This window comes from Suncus etruscus, chromosome 18 (genome assembly GCF_024139225.1).
Source record: "Suncus etruscus isolate mSunEtr1 chromosome 18, mSunEtr1.pri.cur, whole genome shotgun sequence".
Taxonomy (NCBI): domain Eukaryota; kingdom Metazoa; phylum Chordata; class Mammalia; order Eulipotyphla; family Soricidae; genus Suncus; species Suncus etruscus.
The window spans coordinates 24,007,210-24,025,338 of NC_064865.1; the positions used below are offsets into that span (position 1 = coordinate 24,007,210).

The 18,129-nt window shown below is 37.7% G+C and overlaps 1 protein-coding gene across 1 annotated transcript in view; it reads left to right on the top strand.

Moving 5' to 3' along the window:
- SYNE1 (spectrin repeat containing nuclear envelope protein 1) overlaps nucleotides 1-18,129 on the top strand; it is a 578,994-nt gene that overhangs the window by 75,470 nt on the left and 485,395 nt on the right. Inside the window, exon 3 of the mRNA XM_049765309.1 lies at nucleotides 7,724-7,785. Within this exon, the coding sequence (XP_049621266.1) occupies nucleotides 7,724-7,785 (62 nt within the window). The remainder of the gene's footprint in view (nucleotides 1-7,723; nucleotides 7,786-18,129) is intronic.

Consider the following 18,129-nt stretch of genomic DNA (forward strand, 5'->3'; position numbering starts at 1 on the left):
GCAAAGTTCATATCCATAAAAGGAGAAACATCTACGAATGGACACCTGCCATATAGAAATGTTATCTAATTCCAAAATAGTAGTTTTAGTTAGCAATCTGAAACAGTTAAAACAGGAACTTTTAAAAATATCTTAAGCCTTAGTATCTGATGACAAAGTTGTTCCTGCTGTACTATTGATCAGAGTAAGTATGATACAAGTTCCAGTTCAAGGAGACAAGAAATCAATTATTTTCTTAATGGAAGGAGGAAGGACAAAATGACCTTAGATAGGAAGATTCATATTGAGACTAGATGATTCTGTGATCATAATTTAATATCTGTCTTCTCATCATTAATATTTTGTTATTTTGTTTTGCTTTGGTTTTGGACATACCCAATGATACACATGGGTTACTCCTAATTCTGCATTTAGGAATCACTCCTGGTGGTGTTCTGAGGACCATATGGGAAGCCATGGATCAAGACTGGGTTGGGCTCAAAGAAAGCAAACACCCCAGCCACTGGACTATTGTTCTAGCCCTCAATGTTTTACTCCTTACACATGTAAAATATACGCTTACCCCTTTTTAAGGTAACAAAAGTCTCACTTGAGTGGTAACAAAAAGCTTCAAGCCTCACATTTGGATCTGTATCATATTCAAAGCAAAGACAGAAGAGGCTCCTGGGGTTCAATTCCAGCCCTTAAACTAAAAAAGATAAGCTACTGAACCCATTCATACAGCTGTGGTGATGAGAGCCATTGGGCAGGGCCATTGTGATTAATGCTTGGCTCAGAAAAAGGGAAAATTCCTAGCAAGCAGTGAAAGTAACTCTGAAACTCAGCCAGGCACATTCAGCAGTTACTCCAATGGAGAAACAAGGAATATTCATTGTCTTTTGGTTTAAAAAAAAAATAGTAGCTCAGGGTTGTAAATGACATTTTTCTTTCTTTTTTTTTTTTTTTTTTTTTGTGGTTTTTGGGTCACACCCAGCAGTGCTCAGGAGTTATTCCTGGCTCCATGCTCAGAAATTGCTCCTGGCAGGCACGGGGGACCATATGGGACGCTGGGATTCGAACCGATGACCTTCTGCATGAAAGGCAAACGCCTTACCTCCATGCTATCTCTTAACCTTTGCTTAAGGCCACATGAAATTCTGGACAAAACTTTCATTTTGAGGCAAACTGATGATGTGTTTCTAGCATTCACTCTGAGCTCCCATCCCCACAAGACCAAAGTTTAAAAAGATCTTTGAACCACATACAAAGATGTGGTGGTCAATAATCTTAGAGTTATTAGAAGCTGGTTCATCTAGTTTAGAAAGAATTCTTAAATCTTTTCAAATTTTTAGTAGGGGCCTGAGAGTCACCACTTTGATATATTATTACCCTGTGGTTCTATTTAACTCTGCAAATCTAATTTCTGGAGATATGGAGAATGGTAAATTGTCATAATTGCCAACCTGGCATATTATGGGGCATCTGTATTTCCTCTAAACCTTGTTACCTAAGGAAGGGAGATGGTTCAAAGGGCCAGTACAAATACATAAGATGACAGAAGCCTCCGAGGATCCCCTAAGCACTGCATGATGACCCCACCATATACCATAATAGAAATAGCCTCTGAACACCACGGAGTGTGACCCCAACTAAATAAATTCTGTCTATAAACATATAGTTTTGGATGAGCTGAAGTGACAGCAGAGCAGGTAGGGTGTTTGCCTGGCATGCTGCCAACCAGGGTTCATATGGTCCCCTGAGCACTGCTAGGAGAGTGATTTCTGAGTTCAGAACCTGGAGTAATCCCTGAGCACTGCCAGGTATGAACCTCCCCTAACAAAAGAAAACAAAATAGTTCTGGGTGTACCCTCTTCTTTTCCAGTACCCTGTAAATTATGGCAACTTACTGTAATAAAGCAAATCATTATGATTTTTACTTCTGTCCAGTATCATCAGCCACAATGAATAAAAGAAATGAACTCTGGCACTGCCAGGTTTTAAATTCACCTCAACAGCCCAAGACAAGAAAATAATCTGACCATACATTGAACACCAAATCTGCCCATTTTCCCATTCCCTGGCTCCAGTCATGTCAGGCTTTGTTTTCATTTATAAGTAAATTAAGGCTAGTTAGAAGTAGGCAGTGTTTTAGTACATCAAGTAGGGCATTTACCTTGCATGTAGCTAACCCAGTTTTAAGCCCTGGAACCACATGCAGTCTCCCAAGCTCAATAAAAATAATTGTGAGGTGACCAGAGTGATAGTGTAGTGGGTAGGGCATTTGCCTTGTACTTGGTCAACCTGAGTTCAATCCCCAGGATCCCCTGAGCCAGAAGTGATTTCTGAGTGCAGAGCCAGGAGCAACCATTGAGCACTTCAAGGTGTGGCCCAAAAACAAACAAACAAAAAAAAGTGATCTCTGAGCATAGAGCCAAGAGCCCTCAATGCAGTTGGGTATGTCACCCAAATTAAAAAAGAAAAAGAGCAGTTAGGGGCCAGATTAATAATAAAGTGGGTACAGAATTTGCCTTGCAAGAGTGAAGCCAATTTAGATCCCTGGCATCTCATATAGTCCCCCAATATCCACCAGAGTTATTTCTTTGTGCCAAACAAGGAGTAAGCCCAAAGCACAGCCAGATGTAATTTTTTCAAAGATACACAATCAAAAAGTTCCTTTAAAACATCATGTCAAAGTTCTGCTCTATTCTTGACTGGGAACATGTTTGATGCTCTCAGTGCACAGTGACTAGGCCATCAGAGGTTAGGGTGTAATGAGGGGACAGTAGAAAATAAAAATGGCAATAAAAATGACAATAGAAAATGAATTGAGATTGTTAATAGTCACAGAAATTAATGTACACGTTCAAGTTACTGTAGATGAGAGTCCATGACATAGATAATACACTCCATGTGTTGTGTCTCTCTGTGTCCTTCAAGTCTCCTTCCTCAACTGATATGGTGTTGTGTTAAATCCACTCCAGACTCCCAGTCATAGCTTCCATTTCTGTTGGCCTTTGCTAAATTCTCCCCAAACTTAATGGCATCACAGGACTACAAGTTCTGATTATTCATTTTACTAACCCCTGGTGATGGGAGGGCAAGGTGCTGTCTGTCTCTATGTCTGTGATTGGGTTCATTTCTAAAGATTGGCAGAGCCCCTCACATCTGGTGCTAGTCTTGTTTGAAACCAGTTTTGAGTCTGCTTCCTCTGACCTCTTTCCTTCTGGATGTTGACCTTGTGGTATGTTTTCAGGGTAGAGCTGAGACCCACCTTGGAAAGTGCTGTGAGTCACTTGAGACACCTGATTGGTCAAAGCAAGTTGGAAAGCCTGCCCATACTCACTCAACTCACATTTCGCCTCTTTTGTGAGCATAAAAAATAAAAATAAAAAAAAGATAATGGAAATGCTTTGGACAGGTGTGCAGTGAGGACAGAAAAGGGATGATATGAGTATTATAGTTGGAAATGATCACTCTGGAAAAGAACTGGAAATAGAAAGGAAGTAAAAAGGAAGTAAAGTGATATGCATGCCCCTTCAGTTCTAATGTTGCAAGCCATGGGATGAGAGAGAAAGGAGAAAGAGAGGAAAGGGAGAGTGAAAGAAAGAGAGTGAGAATCACAGTGTTTAAATAAAGATATTTAAATAAAAGCTAGAGAAAGCAAGAGAGAGAGAAAAAGAGAGAAGGAAAATGTCTGCCAGAGAATAAGCAGACTGGGAGGAAGGTAGCTGGGTGAAAAATGGGAAGGAAACTGAGGAAATTGACGGCAGGACATGAACACTGATGAAGGTCTGGGTATTGGAACATTGTATGACTGATATTCAACTATGAACAATTTTTACCTCTGAATCTCAAGGTGATTAAATAAAAAAGTAAATAAAATAATAAGACAGACTAATATGAAAAAATGTAGAGTATCTTTTTGTATTTTGATACTAAGAGGCTAAATCCTATTGCAAAGTCTCTGCTGCCCTGGATGAGGAAAATTGGAGAATAAATATTTTACTACCAGCCATAATCTATTTATAGTTTTATAGTTTTATACTTGTAGGTTTAATTTAAAAATCAAAGCAATGGATAATTATTAATCACATATTTCATCATTATTTTGATTTTTTTTGTTTGTTTTTTGGCCACACCTGGTGACGCCCAGGGTTACTCCTGGCTATGCGCTCAGAAATCGTTCCTGGTTTGGGGGATCATATGGGATGCAGAGGTGATCCAGGGGATCGAACCGAGGTCATCCTAGGTCAGGCACTTCAAGGCAAATGCCTTTCCACTGCGCTATCATTCTGGCCCCTATTTTGAGTTCTCTTTATTTTTTGTTTTGAAATAGTCAATATATCTTCAGTTTAGTGAAGTGAGTAGTAGTGCTGTTAATAACTACTAATCTATAGTACTTTTGTTTCTGACTTCAAATCAAATATTTGTATAGTAGCTAATATTTGACTGCTACTAATCACATTGTCAACTTATGTTTTTGGAGGGTTGTAAAATGTCTCTTGAGCTTTTATTTTTCTGATTGTATTAGGACTCAAAACGAAGACCTCACACTTCCAAAGCAAATATGCTATACTACTGACTCACATATCTCTGACCCTGATTTTATTGTTTTATTTTTTGGAGTCAGTAGATTGTGTTAAGGAATTCACTCTTCATATTTATGATTCTTATTTTTTCTAAAATTTTTATTAATAAAAATGCATCTGTTTCAAAGATGTTTAAAGAAGTGCAGGGGCTGGAGTGGTGGCACAAGCAGTAGAATGTCTGCCTTGCATGTGCTGGCCTAGGACAGACCCGACTGCAGTTCCATCCCCTGGCATCCCATATGGTCCCCTAAGCCAGGAGCAATTTCTGAACACATAGCCAGGAGTAGCCCTGAGTGTCACTGGGAATGGCCCAAAAAACAAAAACAAAAACAAAAAAATGGGGCCGGGCGGTGGCGCTAGAGGTAAGGTGCCTGCCTTGCCTGCGCTTGCCAAGGACGGACCGTGGTTCGATCCCCCGGCGTCCCATATGGTCCCCCAAGCCAGGAGTGACTTCTGAGCACATAGCCAGGAGTAACCCCTGAGCGTCACCGGGTGTGGCCCAAAAACCAAACAAAAACAAAAACAAAAAACAAAAAAACAAAAAACAAAAAAATGTGTTGTGCAAATAATTAAAAATGGAGATGGTGTTTTCAATGTAACATCATTTGTTTTATGTTAACATTTTTAGTTAATTTATATTCATGACTTATAAAAGTCCATTACTGTTATTAAAATGTATAAGGGGCATAATGATAATCTGGAACATAAAAATTTTGGTAGACCTATTAAACACTATATGATATCTCACTACTTTTGTCATATGGTAGTTTCAAATTTAACATCTATATATATTTATTTAAGCTGTCTTAATTTTTGATGTTGCAAATTAATAGTGATATAGTATATATGTGCCTTTAATTTAATGTTTTCTCTTTACATATTTTTATGATTCTGATAAAAATAATATTTACATGTATACTCATGTAGGATGTTCTGTATCATCCAGAAATAAATCTTGTAGAAGGGTTTGCTAAATATATTGAAGTGTGCCAATTTTAATTTCTGTTAGCATTTTTAAATACCATCTATTCAAGGGCTATTGAAATGCACTTTATTTTAGTTATATTCTTTATATATAGTGTCCATGGAAATCTGCATCATTATTTTGTAACATAGAAATCTGGGAATTCGTTCTATATGGTATGGGAAAAGTGTTTCCTGGAAGAAACATTTATGTTTGATTCATGTTAATGATCATCATTTACTGAGGTCTCTGTTTCCAAGGTACAGGACTAAGTCACCTGGGCAAAATACAAATGTGAAAAATCAGCAAGTCACTGACTGGTTTATTAGGAAGAGAACTATTTGGCTATATTCAAGAATGATAGCTTCTTTAGTGGTCAAATTTAATTGCCTTGATTATGTTGATCTCCATCTCTGTATGTGGAATGATCTTGTCTTAAAATGACCAAATACAAAAGAAAAACCTACAAAGAACAGAGAAATATAACAGTCGAATCAGAGCCAGATGTCCCTCTCTTAGACTCATTCTACTGAGAGGATTGCCTTGGAATGTGAGAATTACTTATAGCATTACCCAGATACAAGCAAGAGCCTTTCTATGTAGACATTGTTAAAGATCAGTAATCTTTATCTCTTTGTTTTTGTCTATTTGTCTGTTTTGGTTTTTTTGTGCCACAACTATCTGTGCTTAGGGCTTACTTAATTCTGGCACTGGTGTTCAGGGATCACTCCTGGTAAGGTCAGAGGATTACATGGCACATTGGGGAATGAACCTGGGTTGGCTGCATGAAAGGTAATTACTATCTCTGCTGGACTATTGCTCAGGCCCCAGTTGCCTTTAGTTATTGAGGTCTATAAGCCCAACTGAGTTTGAAATAGAACCAGTAAGGACTTTAATAGTTTCCACCAATACTAATGCTCAGCCTACACCAGCATCCCTTGCAGGATGGAGCTGTTCTCACAGGCTTAGTTTCTTGTCCTCAAGTTGTCAAGACTGAAAGCAGAGATCTGGAGACAAGTTGGCCAAATTCACCAGAAACTTGATTTGAGAAAATGAATGGATAGTTTGGGAATCTGGCAAGTGGGAATATCCTTCTGTAGGAAGCCTGCAATAAAAATTCTTTTTAATATTCTTTTCTCTTGGGGGAGTTGGTGAGCACTGAACATTGAGTTTAAGATATGTAAGAGGAAAGGCAAAGGGGGTTGGGCAAGAGCAGTGTGTTTAAAGTATTATTGGACCACAATATATTTGCATTGGATTTAAGTTTTTGTTATTTTTGCTCTTAAACCTGCAGAATGCCTTTAATTCTTGGTCAGTAGAGTTGGGTCTTGAAGGCACCTTTAGCTCCTGACTCACTGTTTCCTCTTGCTTCTATTGCTGAGAGATCCCTTTTAGTTATTATTTACATCTCTTCCTTGGTGACCCCTTGACATTTGATGGCAACAAGTTCCTAAATGTACTCTTCTCAGCCTCTTGGACAGGCAGTGTTCCCATAAGCAGTGGATGAGGGTTCCTTTTATACCACATGCCCACCAACACAATTTTTTTTGATATGTGCCATCCTCACTGTTGTAAGATGATATCTCACTGTTGTCTTGATTTGAATTTCCCTAATGATAAGTGCCGATAAACATTTTTTCATGTGTCTGGTGGCCAGTCTCAGAGAAGTGTCTGTTCATTTCCTCTCCCCATTTTTAACGGGATTTTTAAGTTTTGTGGAGTTAACCTTTATGAGTACTTTGTATATCGTTCAATCATTTATCTGAAGTGTTGAGTGCAAATACTTTTTCCCACTCGATCAGCTGTCTTTTAGTTTTACCCTGTGTTTCTTTTGCCCTACAGATACTTTTTAGTTTGATGTAGTTTCATTTTTTTTTCAGATTTGCTTCAATAGCCCTTGTAATTGGCATCCTAGCATTGAAGACTCCTTTTGAGGTCTAAGTCTTGTAGTGTTCTACCTCAATGAACTTTGTGGATTCTGGTCTACTGTACTATTGCTGCAGCCCCTGATAATCATTTTAAAGAAATAATGATTAACATTTTTGTAGTTTCACAGAGTCTTTAATAAAATAAATTAGAAAAAATCTCTATTCCTTAATGATTTCTGGAGTTGTGTACTGAGATTCTCTAATTATATGATTTAATGATATTTTCTTTAACCTAATAAAATTGTTATGTATTTTTTTCCTAGATGAGCAAGAGATTGTACAAAAACGCACTTTCACAAAATGGATCAACTCTCATCTGGCCAAGGTAAAAGAGAGGTCAAACATTTTACTTTTCCTTTTAACCTATGTATCATGGCATGTACTGTTGAGAGGAATGCTGTCTGTATCAATAACATTGGCAATTCTATTCTTTTAATTGCCATCTAAGTGTGGTGCTTCTGAAGATTTAAGGGATGTCTGTATCAAGAACCATGATTACAAACATGTTTGTAGTTAGATTTCAGTTATAGAAATAAGTAGAATGCTCTACTTGGATATAAATTTTGAGGTCTTTGTCCTCAAAACATATATTTGTAAGATTTTCAAATGCTGAAAATAATTTGGTATTTTAAAAATTGGTACTTTTCCTCGGTACTTGATATTTTTAAATAATATTTTAAATGAGATTGACTCTTTGATCTCTTTCTCCTCTGCTTTATTATTTGTATTGAGGAATGCTACTGTTTTTTGTGTATTGACTTGTAGCTGGCTACTTTGCTGTATTGGTTATTGATGTGGTGTATAATGTTGATGATTTGCATATGTTGAACCATCCTTGCATACCTGGGATGAAACCCACTTGGTCATGGTGTATAATCTTTTTAATGTATTGTTGGATTCAGTTTGATAAGATTTTGTTGAGGACCTTTGCATCCATGTCAATTAGTGAGATTGGTCTGTAGTTTTCATTTTTGGTGATGTCTGCCAGCTTTGGGAATGAGTGTAATATTAGCCTCCTAATACTATCACATTTTCTTCCATATGTTTTTCCAGGTATGCAAGCAGTCACCTTACATATTTTGCTGGGTCTATATTTGGTGCATAAATGTTGATCAGAGTTAGTACTTCTTGGTCTAATGTTCCCCTGATCTATAAGTGGTGATCTGCTTTGTTGCTGAGTACTTTCATAAGGTTGAATGCAATTTGGCCTGATGTAAGAATGGCTATATCAACTTTCTTTGCTTTCCATTGGCTTGAATGATTGACTTCCATCCTTTTATTCTAAGCCTGTGTCTATCCTGTTCTTTTAGGTGTGTTTCTTGCTTTTAAAAATTCTCATATGGGGGGTTGGAGAGGTGGCACAAACGGTAAGGCATGTGTATTGCATGTGGTGACCTAGGATGGACCACAATTAGATCCTCTGGCATCCCAGGTCCCAAGCTAGGAGCAATTTCTGAGCACGTAGCCACGAGTAACCCCTGGGCATCAACAGGTATGGCTCAAAAACCAAACAAAAAATTTTCATGTGGGCTCCAGAATGATAATACAACAGATAGAAGGTCTTGTACTTCAAAATAACAAAATTTTATTTTGTTAAATAACAAAATACCAAAATAACAAAATGGAGATATAACAAAATATAAGGCCTTGCACTTCTACAACAGATAGAAGACCTTGTATATGGTCAACCCAGGCACCATTAGGAGTAATTCTTGAGTGAAGATCCAGGAGTATAATCTCTAAGCATTTTGGGTGTGGCCAAAGAATTTTATGCACCACATGTGATTCCTGAGCATAGAGCCAGGAGTAAACCCTGAGCATAGTAACAACAGCAGAAAAGATGGGGAGAGGGATTAGAAGAAGTATTTTGAAATTTTTAAACAAATGCAAATTATTTTAGGCAAAAATATGAAGTTTATTACAGGAGTGATAAACAAATTATGAGAGCAGAGGAACTTTATCTTATGTTTTATTAGAAAAGTGAAAGTGAATTTTTGATACTGTACTCAGTACTTACATGGTTATTTTATATAATGTGTCTGTATTTATTTACCTGGTGCCACTAAGATTTTGAGCCAAGTTAGAATCTGAAGTCCACAGGGTCTTGAGAGATGATGCAGGTGGTGAAGGTATTTTCCTTATATTTGGCTGACTACGTTAATTTCTTCTTTTATATTTTATGTAAAAACCTTGATTACATACATGATTGTGTTTGGGTTTCAGTCATGTAAAGAACACCACCCATCACCAGTGCAACGTTCCCATCACCAATGTCCCAAATCTCCCTCCTCCCCACCCAACCCCCACCTGTACTCTAGACAGGCTTTCCATTTCCCTCATACATTCTCATTATTAGGACAGTTCAAAATGTAGTTATTTCTCTAACTAAACTCATCACTCTTTGTGGTGAGCTTCCTGAGGTGAGCTGTAAATTCCAGCTCTTTTCTCTTTTGTGTCTAAAAATTATTATTGCAAGAATGTCTTTCATTTTTCTTAGAACTCATAGATGAGTGAGACCATTCTGCATTTTTATCTCTCTCTCTGACTTATTTCAATCAGCATAATAGATTCCGTGTACATCCATGTATAGGAAAATTTCATGACTTCATCTCTCCTGACAGCTGCATAATATTCCATTGTGTACATGTACCACAGTTTCTTTAGCCATTCGTCTGTTGAAGGGCATCTTGGTTGTTTCCAGAGTCTTGCTATGGTAAATAGTGCTGCAATGAATATAGGTGTAAGGAAGGGGTTTTTGTATTTTATTTTTGTGTTCCTAGGGTATATTCCTAGGAGTGGTATAGCTGGATCATATGGGAGCTTGATTTCCAGTTTTTGGAGGAATCTCCATATCGCTTTCCATAAAGGTTGAACTAGACGGCATTCCCACAAGCAGTGGATAAGAGTTCCTTTCTCTCCACATCCCTGCCAACACTGTTTATTCTCATTCTTTGTGATGTGTGCCATTCTCTGGGGTGTGAGGTGGTACCTCATAGTTGTTTTGATTTTCATCTCTCTGATGATTAGTGATGTGGAGCATTTTTTCATGTGTCTTTTGGCCATTTGTATTTCTTTGTCAAAGTGTCTGTCCATTTCTTCTCCCCATTTTTTGATGGGATTAGATGTTTTTTTTCTTGTAAAGTTCTGTCAGTGCCTTGTATATTTTTGGAGATTAGCCCCTTATCTGATGAGTATTGGGTGAATAGTTTCTCCCACTCAGTGGGTGGCTCTAGTATCCTGGGCACTATTTCTTTTGAGATGCAGAAGCTTCTAAGATTAATATATTCCATCTGTTAATCTCTGCTTTCACTTGCTTGGAGAATGCAGTTTCCTCCTTGAATATGCCTGTAGTCTCAATGTCCTGGAGTGTTTTGCCTATGTGTTGTTCTATATATCTTATAGTTTTGGGTTTGATATCGAGGTCTTTAATCCACTCAGATTTTACCTTTGTACATGATGTTAGCTGGGGTTCAAAGTTCAATTATTTGCAAGTGGCTAGCCAGTCGTGCCAACACCACTTGTTGAAGAGGCTTCTTTGATACATTTAGGATTTCTTGCTCCTTTATCAAACATTAGGTGATTGTATGTCTGGGGAACATTTTCTGAGTAGTCAAGCCTATTCCACTGATCTCAGGAACTGTTCTTATTCCAATACCATGCTGTTTTGATAACTATTGCTTTGTAGTAAAGTTTAAAGTTGGGGAAAGTAATTCCTCTCATACTCTTTTTCCCAATGATTGCTTTATCTATTCTAGGGTGTTTATTGTTCCAAACGAATTTCAAAAGTGCCTGATCCACTTCTTTGAAGAATGTCATGGGTATCTCTAGAGGGATCGCATTAAATCTGTATAATGCCTTGGGGAGTATTGCCATTTTGATGATGTTAATCCTGCCAATCTATGAGCAGGGTATGTGTTTCCATTTCCGCATGTCCTCTCTTATTTCTTGGAGCAGAGTTTTATAGTTTTCTTTGTATAGGTCCTTCCCATTTTTAGTCAAGTTGATTCCAAGATATTTGAATTTGTGTGGCACTATTGTGAATGGGGTTGTTTTCCTAATGATCATCTCTTCCTTATTACTATTGGTGTATAGAAAGGCCATTGATTTTTGTGTGTTAATTTTGTAGCCTGCCACCTTGCTATATGAGTCTAGTGTTTCTAGAAGCTTTTTGGTAGAGTCTTTAGGGTTTTCTATGTAGAGTATCATGTCATCTGCAAACAGCGAGAGCTTGACTTCTTCCTTTCCTATCTGGATTCCCTTGATATCTTTTTCTTGCCTAATTGCTATATTGAGTACTTCCAGTGCTATGCTGAATAGGAGTGGTGAGAGAGGACAGCCTTGTCTTGTGCCAGAATTTAGAGGGAAGGCTTTTAGTTTTTCTCCATTGAGGATAATATTTGCCACTGGCTTGTGTTAGATGCCTTAACTATATTGAGAAAGGTTCCTTCCATTCCCATCTTGCTGAGAGTTTTGATCAAGAATAGGTTTTGGACCTTATCAAATGCTTTCTCTGCATCTATTGATATGAGCATGTGGTTTTTATTTTTTTTGTTGTTGATTATGTGTATTATGTTGATAGATTTACAGATGTTAAACCATTTTTGCATACCTGGGATGAAACCTACTTGATCATAGTGGATAATCTTCTTAATGAGGCATTGAATCCGATTTGCCAGGATTTTGTTGAGGGTCTTTGCATCTGTATTCATCAGCGATATTGGTCTGTAATTTTCTTTTTTTGTAGCATCTCTGTCTGGTTTAGGTATTAAGGTGATATTGGCTTCATAAAAGCTGTTTGGAAGTGTTTCCATTTGTTCAATTTCATGAAAGAATCTTGCCAGGATTGGTAGTAGTTCTTCTTGGAAAGTTTGAAAGAATTCATTAGTGAATCCATCTGGGCCTGGGCTTTTGTGTTTGGGCAGACATTTGATTACCGTTTTATTTTTATCAATAGTGATGGGGGTGTTTAGATATGCTACATCCTCTTCCTTCAACCGTGGAATATTATAAGAGTCCAAGAATTTATCCATTTCTTCCAGGTTCTCATTTTTAGTGGCGTAGAGTTTCTCAAAGTAGTTTCTGATTAACTTTTGAATCTCTGTCATATCAGTAGTTATCTCTCCTTTTTCATTCCTAATACGAGTTATCAAGTTTCTCTCTCTCTCTTTCTTTGTTACTTTTGCCAGTGGTTTATCAATCTTGTTTATATTTTCAAAGAACCAACTTCTGCTTTCGTTGATCTTTCAGATTGTTTTTTTTTGGTTTCCACTTCTTTGATTTCTGCTCTCAGCTTTGTTATTTCCTTCTGTCTCCCTATTTTTGGGTCCTTTTGTTGAGCACTTTCTAGTTCTATTAGCTGTGTCATTAAGCTACTCAGGTAAGCTCCTTCTTCCTTCCTAATGTGCACTTGCAAAGCTATAAATTTTTCTCTCAGTACTGCTTTTTGCTGTGTCCCATAAGTTCTGATAGTTTGTGTCTTTGTTGTCATTTGTTTCCAGGAACCTTTTGATTTCCTCCTTGATTTTATCTCGGACCCACTGGTTATTCAGTATGAGGCTGTTTAACTTCCAGGTGTTAAAATTTTTCTTCTGTGTCCCTTTGGAAGTCACAAATAATTTCAGAGCCTTGTGGTCAGCAAAGGTAGTCTGCAAAATTTCTATCCTCTTGATATTATGGAGGTATGTTTTATGTGCCAGCATGTAGTCTACTCTGGAGAATGACCCATGTACATTGGAGAAGAATGTGTATCCAGGTTTCTGGGGATGGAGTGTCCTATATATATCCTCTTTCTTCCATTTCTCTCCTCAGGTCTAGTATATTCTTGTTGGGTTTCAGTCTGGTTGACCTATCCAGTGTTGACAAAGCCGTGTTGAGGTCCCCCAAAATTATTGTGTTGTTATTGATACTATTTTCAGATTTGTCAACAAATATTAAATAATATTTAATATTTAATAAATATTTTGCTGGCCCCTCATTTGGTGCATATATGTTTAGGAGATTTATTTCTTCCTGCTCTACATACCCCTTGATTAATACAAAATGTCCATCTTTGTCCCTTATAACCTTCCTGAGTATAAAGTTTGCATTATCTTATATTAGTATGGCCACTCCAGCTTTTTTATGGGTGTTGTTTGCTTGGATAATTTTCCTCTAGTCTTTTATTTTGAGTCTATGTTTGTTCTGACTATTCAGGTGCATTTCTTGTAGGCAGCAGAAGGTTGGATTGAGTTTTTTGATCCAGTTAGCCACTCTGTGTCTCTTAACTGGTGCATTTAGTCCATTGATGTTGAGAGAAAGAATTGTCCTGGGATTTAATGCCATGTTTATATTGAAATTTCGTGTGTCTTTTGGTTAGTCTTGTCTTAGATTAGGTCTTTCAGTTTTTCTCTTAAGACTGGTTTTGAGTCTGTAAAGTTTCTGAGCTGTTTTTTGTCTATGAAATCATGTATTCTTCCATCAAACCAGAAAGTGAGTTTTGTTGGGTACAGTATTCTAGGTGAAGCATTCATTTCATTCAGTCTTGTCACAATTTCCCACCACTGCTTTCTGGCCTTGAGTGTTTCTGGTGACAGGTCTGCTGTAAATCTCAAGGATGCTCGCTTGAATGTAATTTCCCTTTCTGATATTGCTGTTTTCAGAATTATGTTTCTATCTGTGGGATTCGTCATTGTGACTAGGATGTGTCTTGGGGTATTTTTTGGGGGTCTCTTTTGGTTAGTACTCTTCGAGCATGCAGGATTTGATCACATATATTCTTTAGCTCTGGAAGTTTTCTCTTTAATTATGTTCTTGACCATTGATTCTTCCTGGAAATTTTCTTCCTGGGTCTCTGGGACTCCAATGATTCTTAAGTTGTTTTTGTTGATCTTACCATAGGCTTCTATTTTCATCCATTCTCATTCTTTGAGTAATTTTCCCATTGTCTGTTCATTTGCTTTAAGTTTTTTTTCCAATCTCTCCCATTGTATGCAATTGTTATTTATCTCATCTTCCACAGCACCAAATCTATTCTCAGCTTCTGATACTCTGTCCCAGATATTATCCATTTTGTCATTCAGTTCGTTTACTGAGTTTTTCAGGCCTATTAGTTTACATGTTATTTCAGTTTGGATTTTTGAGATTTCTGTCTTCATACTTTCTTAGTTCTTATTAGTGTTCTATTCAACTAGATCCATGGTTTCTTTGAGTTCTTCAAGCATTTACCATATTGCTTGTCTACAGTCCTTATCGGAGAGGTTTATTAGTTGGTTGGTCATTATCTGGTCATCAGAATTGTCATCTTCATTCTCTATGTCTGATGCTGGCCTGCATTGTTTCCCCATTGTCACACTTGTATTGTGGGTTTTTCTACCTGTTGTGGTGGCATTCATTGGCTAAATGATATAGGCAGCCACACTCCTCTGGCTCCACCCTTTCTGGATGGGCCAACTTGCCTCCAAGGGACGGGAGTCCTCTGTGGATGAAGCCTCACACAGGATCAAATCTTAGGCCTGAGCATGCAGCAGAGAAGACAGTCCGGAGAGAAATGCTGGGCTTCAGTTATCCAGCACAGATCTTAGTGTGATTTTTTTCTTCTTGTTGCGATGGTGTTCTTTCCTTAGAAAGAGCACATGGCCGCGTAGTGAAGCAGAGTGGCCATGCTCTGGTGGAGCCTCTTTTAGACCCAATTCCAAGAGGTTCATGTGACAGGACAGTAGACAGACACACACAGGCATCACTCACAATTTTTCACAGTCGGGCCCCACTGGGCAGGCGTAGTTTCGTGGATTTTCCCAGCCTACTAAGTTTAATTTCTAGTTCCCCATTTAGTCCTCAAAGCACTACCAGTAGTGACCCCTGAGTGCAGAACCAGAAGTAACCCCTGAGCACTGCCAGGGATAGCCTCCTCCCCATAGAATCTAAAGTTTATAAGTTGTCCTACCTCACACATTTTTAAAAGTTAAATTCTTTGAAATTTTTGTAATGTTGATACATTTCAATTGATCCCAAAGATTCTTATATGTATAAATGCTTCATTTGGTGGAAATCTTTGGATCTTTTCATATTCTTCTTTATAGTAGGATTCTGGTTTTGCCTCTTCCATAGGTCATTTGGACACTTGAATGGAAGCAAAAGACTGAGAATCTGTAATCCTGCAATTAGTTATGCCAACTTTGTGGTACATTGTCACAGAGACAAGCCCCATATATTTATTGGGGATATTTTCATTTTCCCATTCACTTACAATGGAAAAAACAATCTGAAAGTCAAATCTGATCCCATTATCCTGCCTTGGTAATGGAATAAAGTTCGTTTCTGTCTATGTTTTCTGTCATGATTTCCTCCTCTCTCTCACATCTTTCAAATTTCCATTTCTAGCTCTTTTTATCATAGCCCTCCCACTTCACTTCGTCCCTGTACACCTTCCTCTCTCCATCGCATATTTTCCCTTAAAGCCCTCCTCCTTATCTATTCCCTTTCTATTGTCAGCCTTAATCTTTCAACCCCATCTTTATCCTTATTTCCATCTCTATTTCTATCTATAACCTATCCCTCTTAAGACACATAATGACCTTCTATTTACAATATTACTGAAGGAAAATTTACATATGAACACAAATTAAAATGAAAACAAGCCCCTTTCCTTGTTTATAGAAGTATACTCTTCCTAATTATCAATTGGATTACTTTTTGAGATTTCGAGGGAGGCCCAAAATATCTTATTTACTTAAGATATTTTGAAAGAGGCAAATAAATAAAACATTCAGAAAATGTTTCATTTTGTTATAATTATGATATTGTATAAGTACTGTTTTTTGTTCATTTGGGAGACACATTCAGCTGTGCTCAGGGCTTACTCCTGGCTTTGTACTCAGGCATTACTCCTGATGAAGCTCTGGGAGACCATATATTGCCAGAGATTATACAAGATCAATACTAGATAGATACCAGATCATATGTGTCTTACCTGTAGTATTATCTCTCTTGTCCCCATTTAGTTATTGTTAGTCTCTTATTTGTCCTAATTGTTGAGTTAAACTTTTTCACTTAAAAATATTTCTAGGGGCTGGAGCAATAGCACAGCAGTGATAATGTTTGCCTTGCACATGGTCAACTTGGGTTTGATCCTGGGCATCCATATGGTCCCCTGAGCCTGCCAGAAGTAATTTGTAAGAACAGAAACATGAGTAATCCCCAAGTGATGCTAAGTGTAGCCCCCAAAACAAAATTTTTTCTGAAGGAAAAATTTGATGCATACTATCCAGAGTTTTAGGCATTCACTGGGGGTCATACAATATGTATCCCATGAGAAAGGAAAAGACTTCTGCATGCTCACTTATTTCTTAGATTGCTTCATTGTCTGGCAACAAAAAAAGGTCAATTTCAGGCCTTTGATCCACCCATCCAGGGAGACATATCACTTTTGCTGCCTCTGTGGGTAAGTTGCTTCCCAAAGCATTCTGCAATTCTAGAGTAAGCTTAAATTTCTCCATGTTCATCCAGCATCATGGATAACCAACACAGGTTCCAGTGCTTCTTGAAGTCTATCTTTCCTCTTCCATCTTGCTTATTTATGGCTGAGGCCAGTGGAACTAAGAAGCCGTTGCTTCATAAGGAAAGAGCCACAGTTATTGTCAGCTCTGATCAGAACTGCCATTTGTTATTTACTTGTCCCAGTTGGGTCTGGTCCTGTGTCTTGTTTATGTATTTGCTTCTTTTCTTTGTTCAGTAAATGTTGGACCAGAATAAATCCTTTTTAAGTCTGCCTAAGCTACTGTAATGCAGTAACAGGAGATGGAAGGAAGCTCACAAATTAAATTTCTTACCAGATTCAAGGTCTGGTGTCTTGAAAACCCAAGAACTCAATTCTTGGTGAAGGTCTTCCTTTAACTGTCTGTATCCTCAAATGAGAAAAAAATGACTGGAATGGAAGTTAGGAAAGATGAGGGAGAGTGAGTAATAATTCTGGTCTCTTTTCCTCATCTTAGAAAGTACTAATTCTATTAGGGGAGTTACCTCATGACATTTTCTAAACTTCCTACATACCAGCCCATGGGTGTTAGAGGAGTTTAGGCATGAGTGTTTGGACTTTGGGACACGCACAAGCATCTCCATTCAGATCATTCTGAAGTCTGATGAGCATTACATGATTTTGTCCTCTAACCAAATTCATTCCTATGACCACTCTGTCCTGGATTATGCTGGTCCTGTGCTTGTCTTCTCTTTCATATCTAATATTTCCTGGTACAGTGATACCCTCCTCTGGGACACAGCTCTGCACTTCAGAATCATTTCATATATTCTTAGAACCAAACCACTGTAAAGAATCAAAGTGGCTCTTATTTTTTGCTTCCTTTTGTTTATTTTGCTTTGGATTTATGCATGCCTCTACACTCAGAGATTACACCTGGTGGGATTGAGGGACCAACATTCTAGGCCTAGGGTGTGGAGATCAAAAATGGGTTGAGCTCATGAAAGGCAAAAAACTCTACCCACTGTACTATTGTTCCTGTTTTTTTGGTTATCCACCCTCCCCTGTCCTCTACAATTTTCTGTTAACTGATACAGGTAAGAAAATAATGAAATGTGGAAATATTTTTATGAAATAATTAAAATACTCAATTCATTTATTACTCCTGCTGTGTCATGTGGCAAAGTTTTTTTTAATGTCTGAGAAGGAGAAATGAAG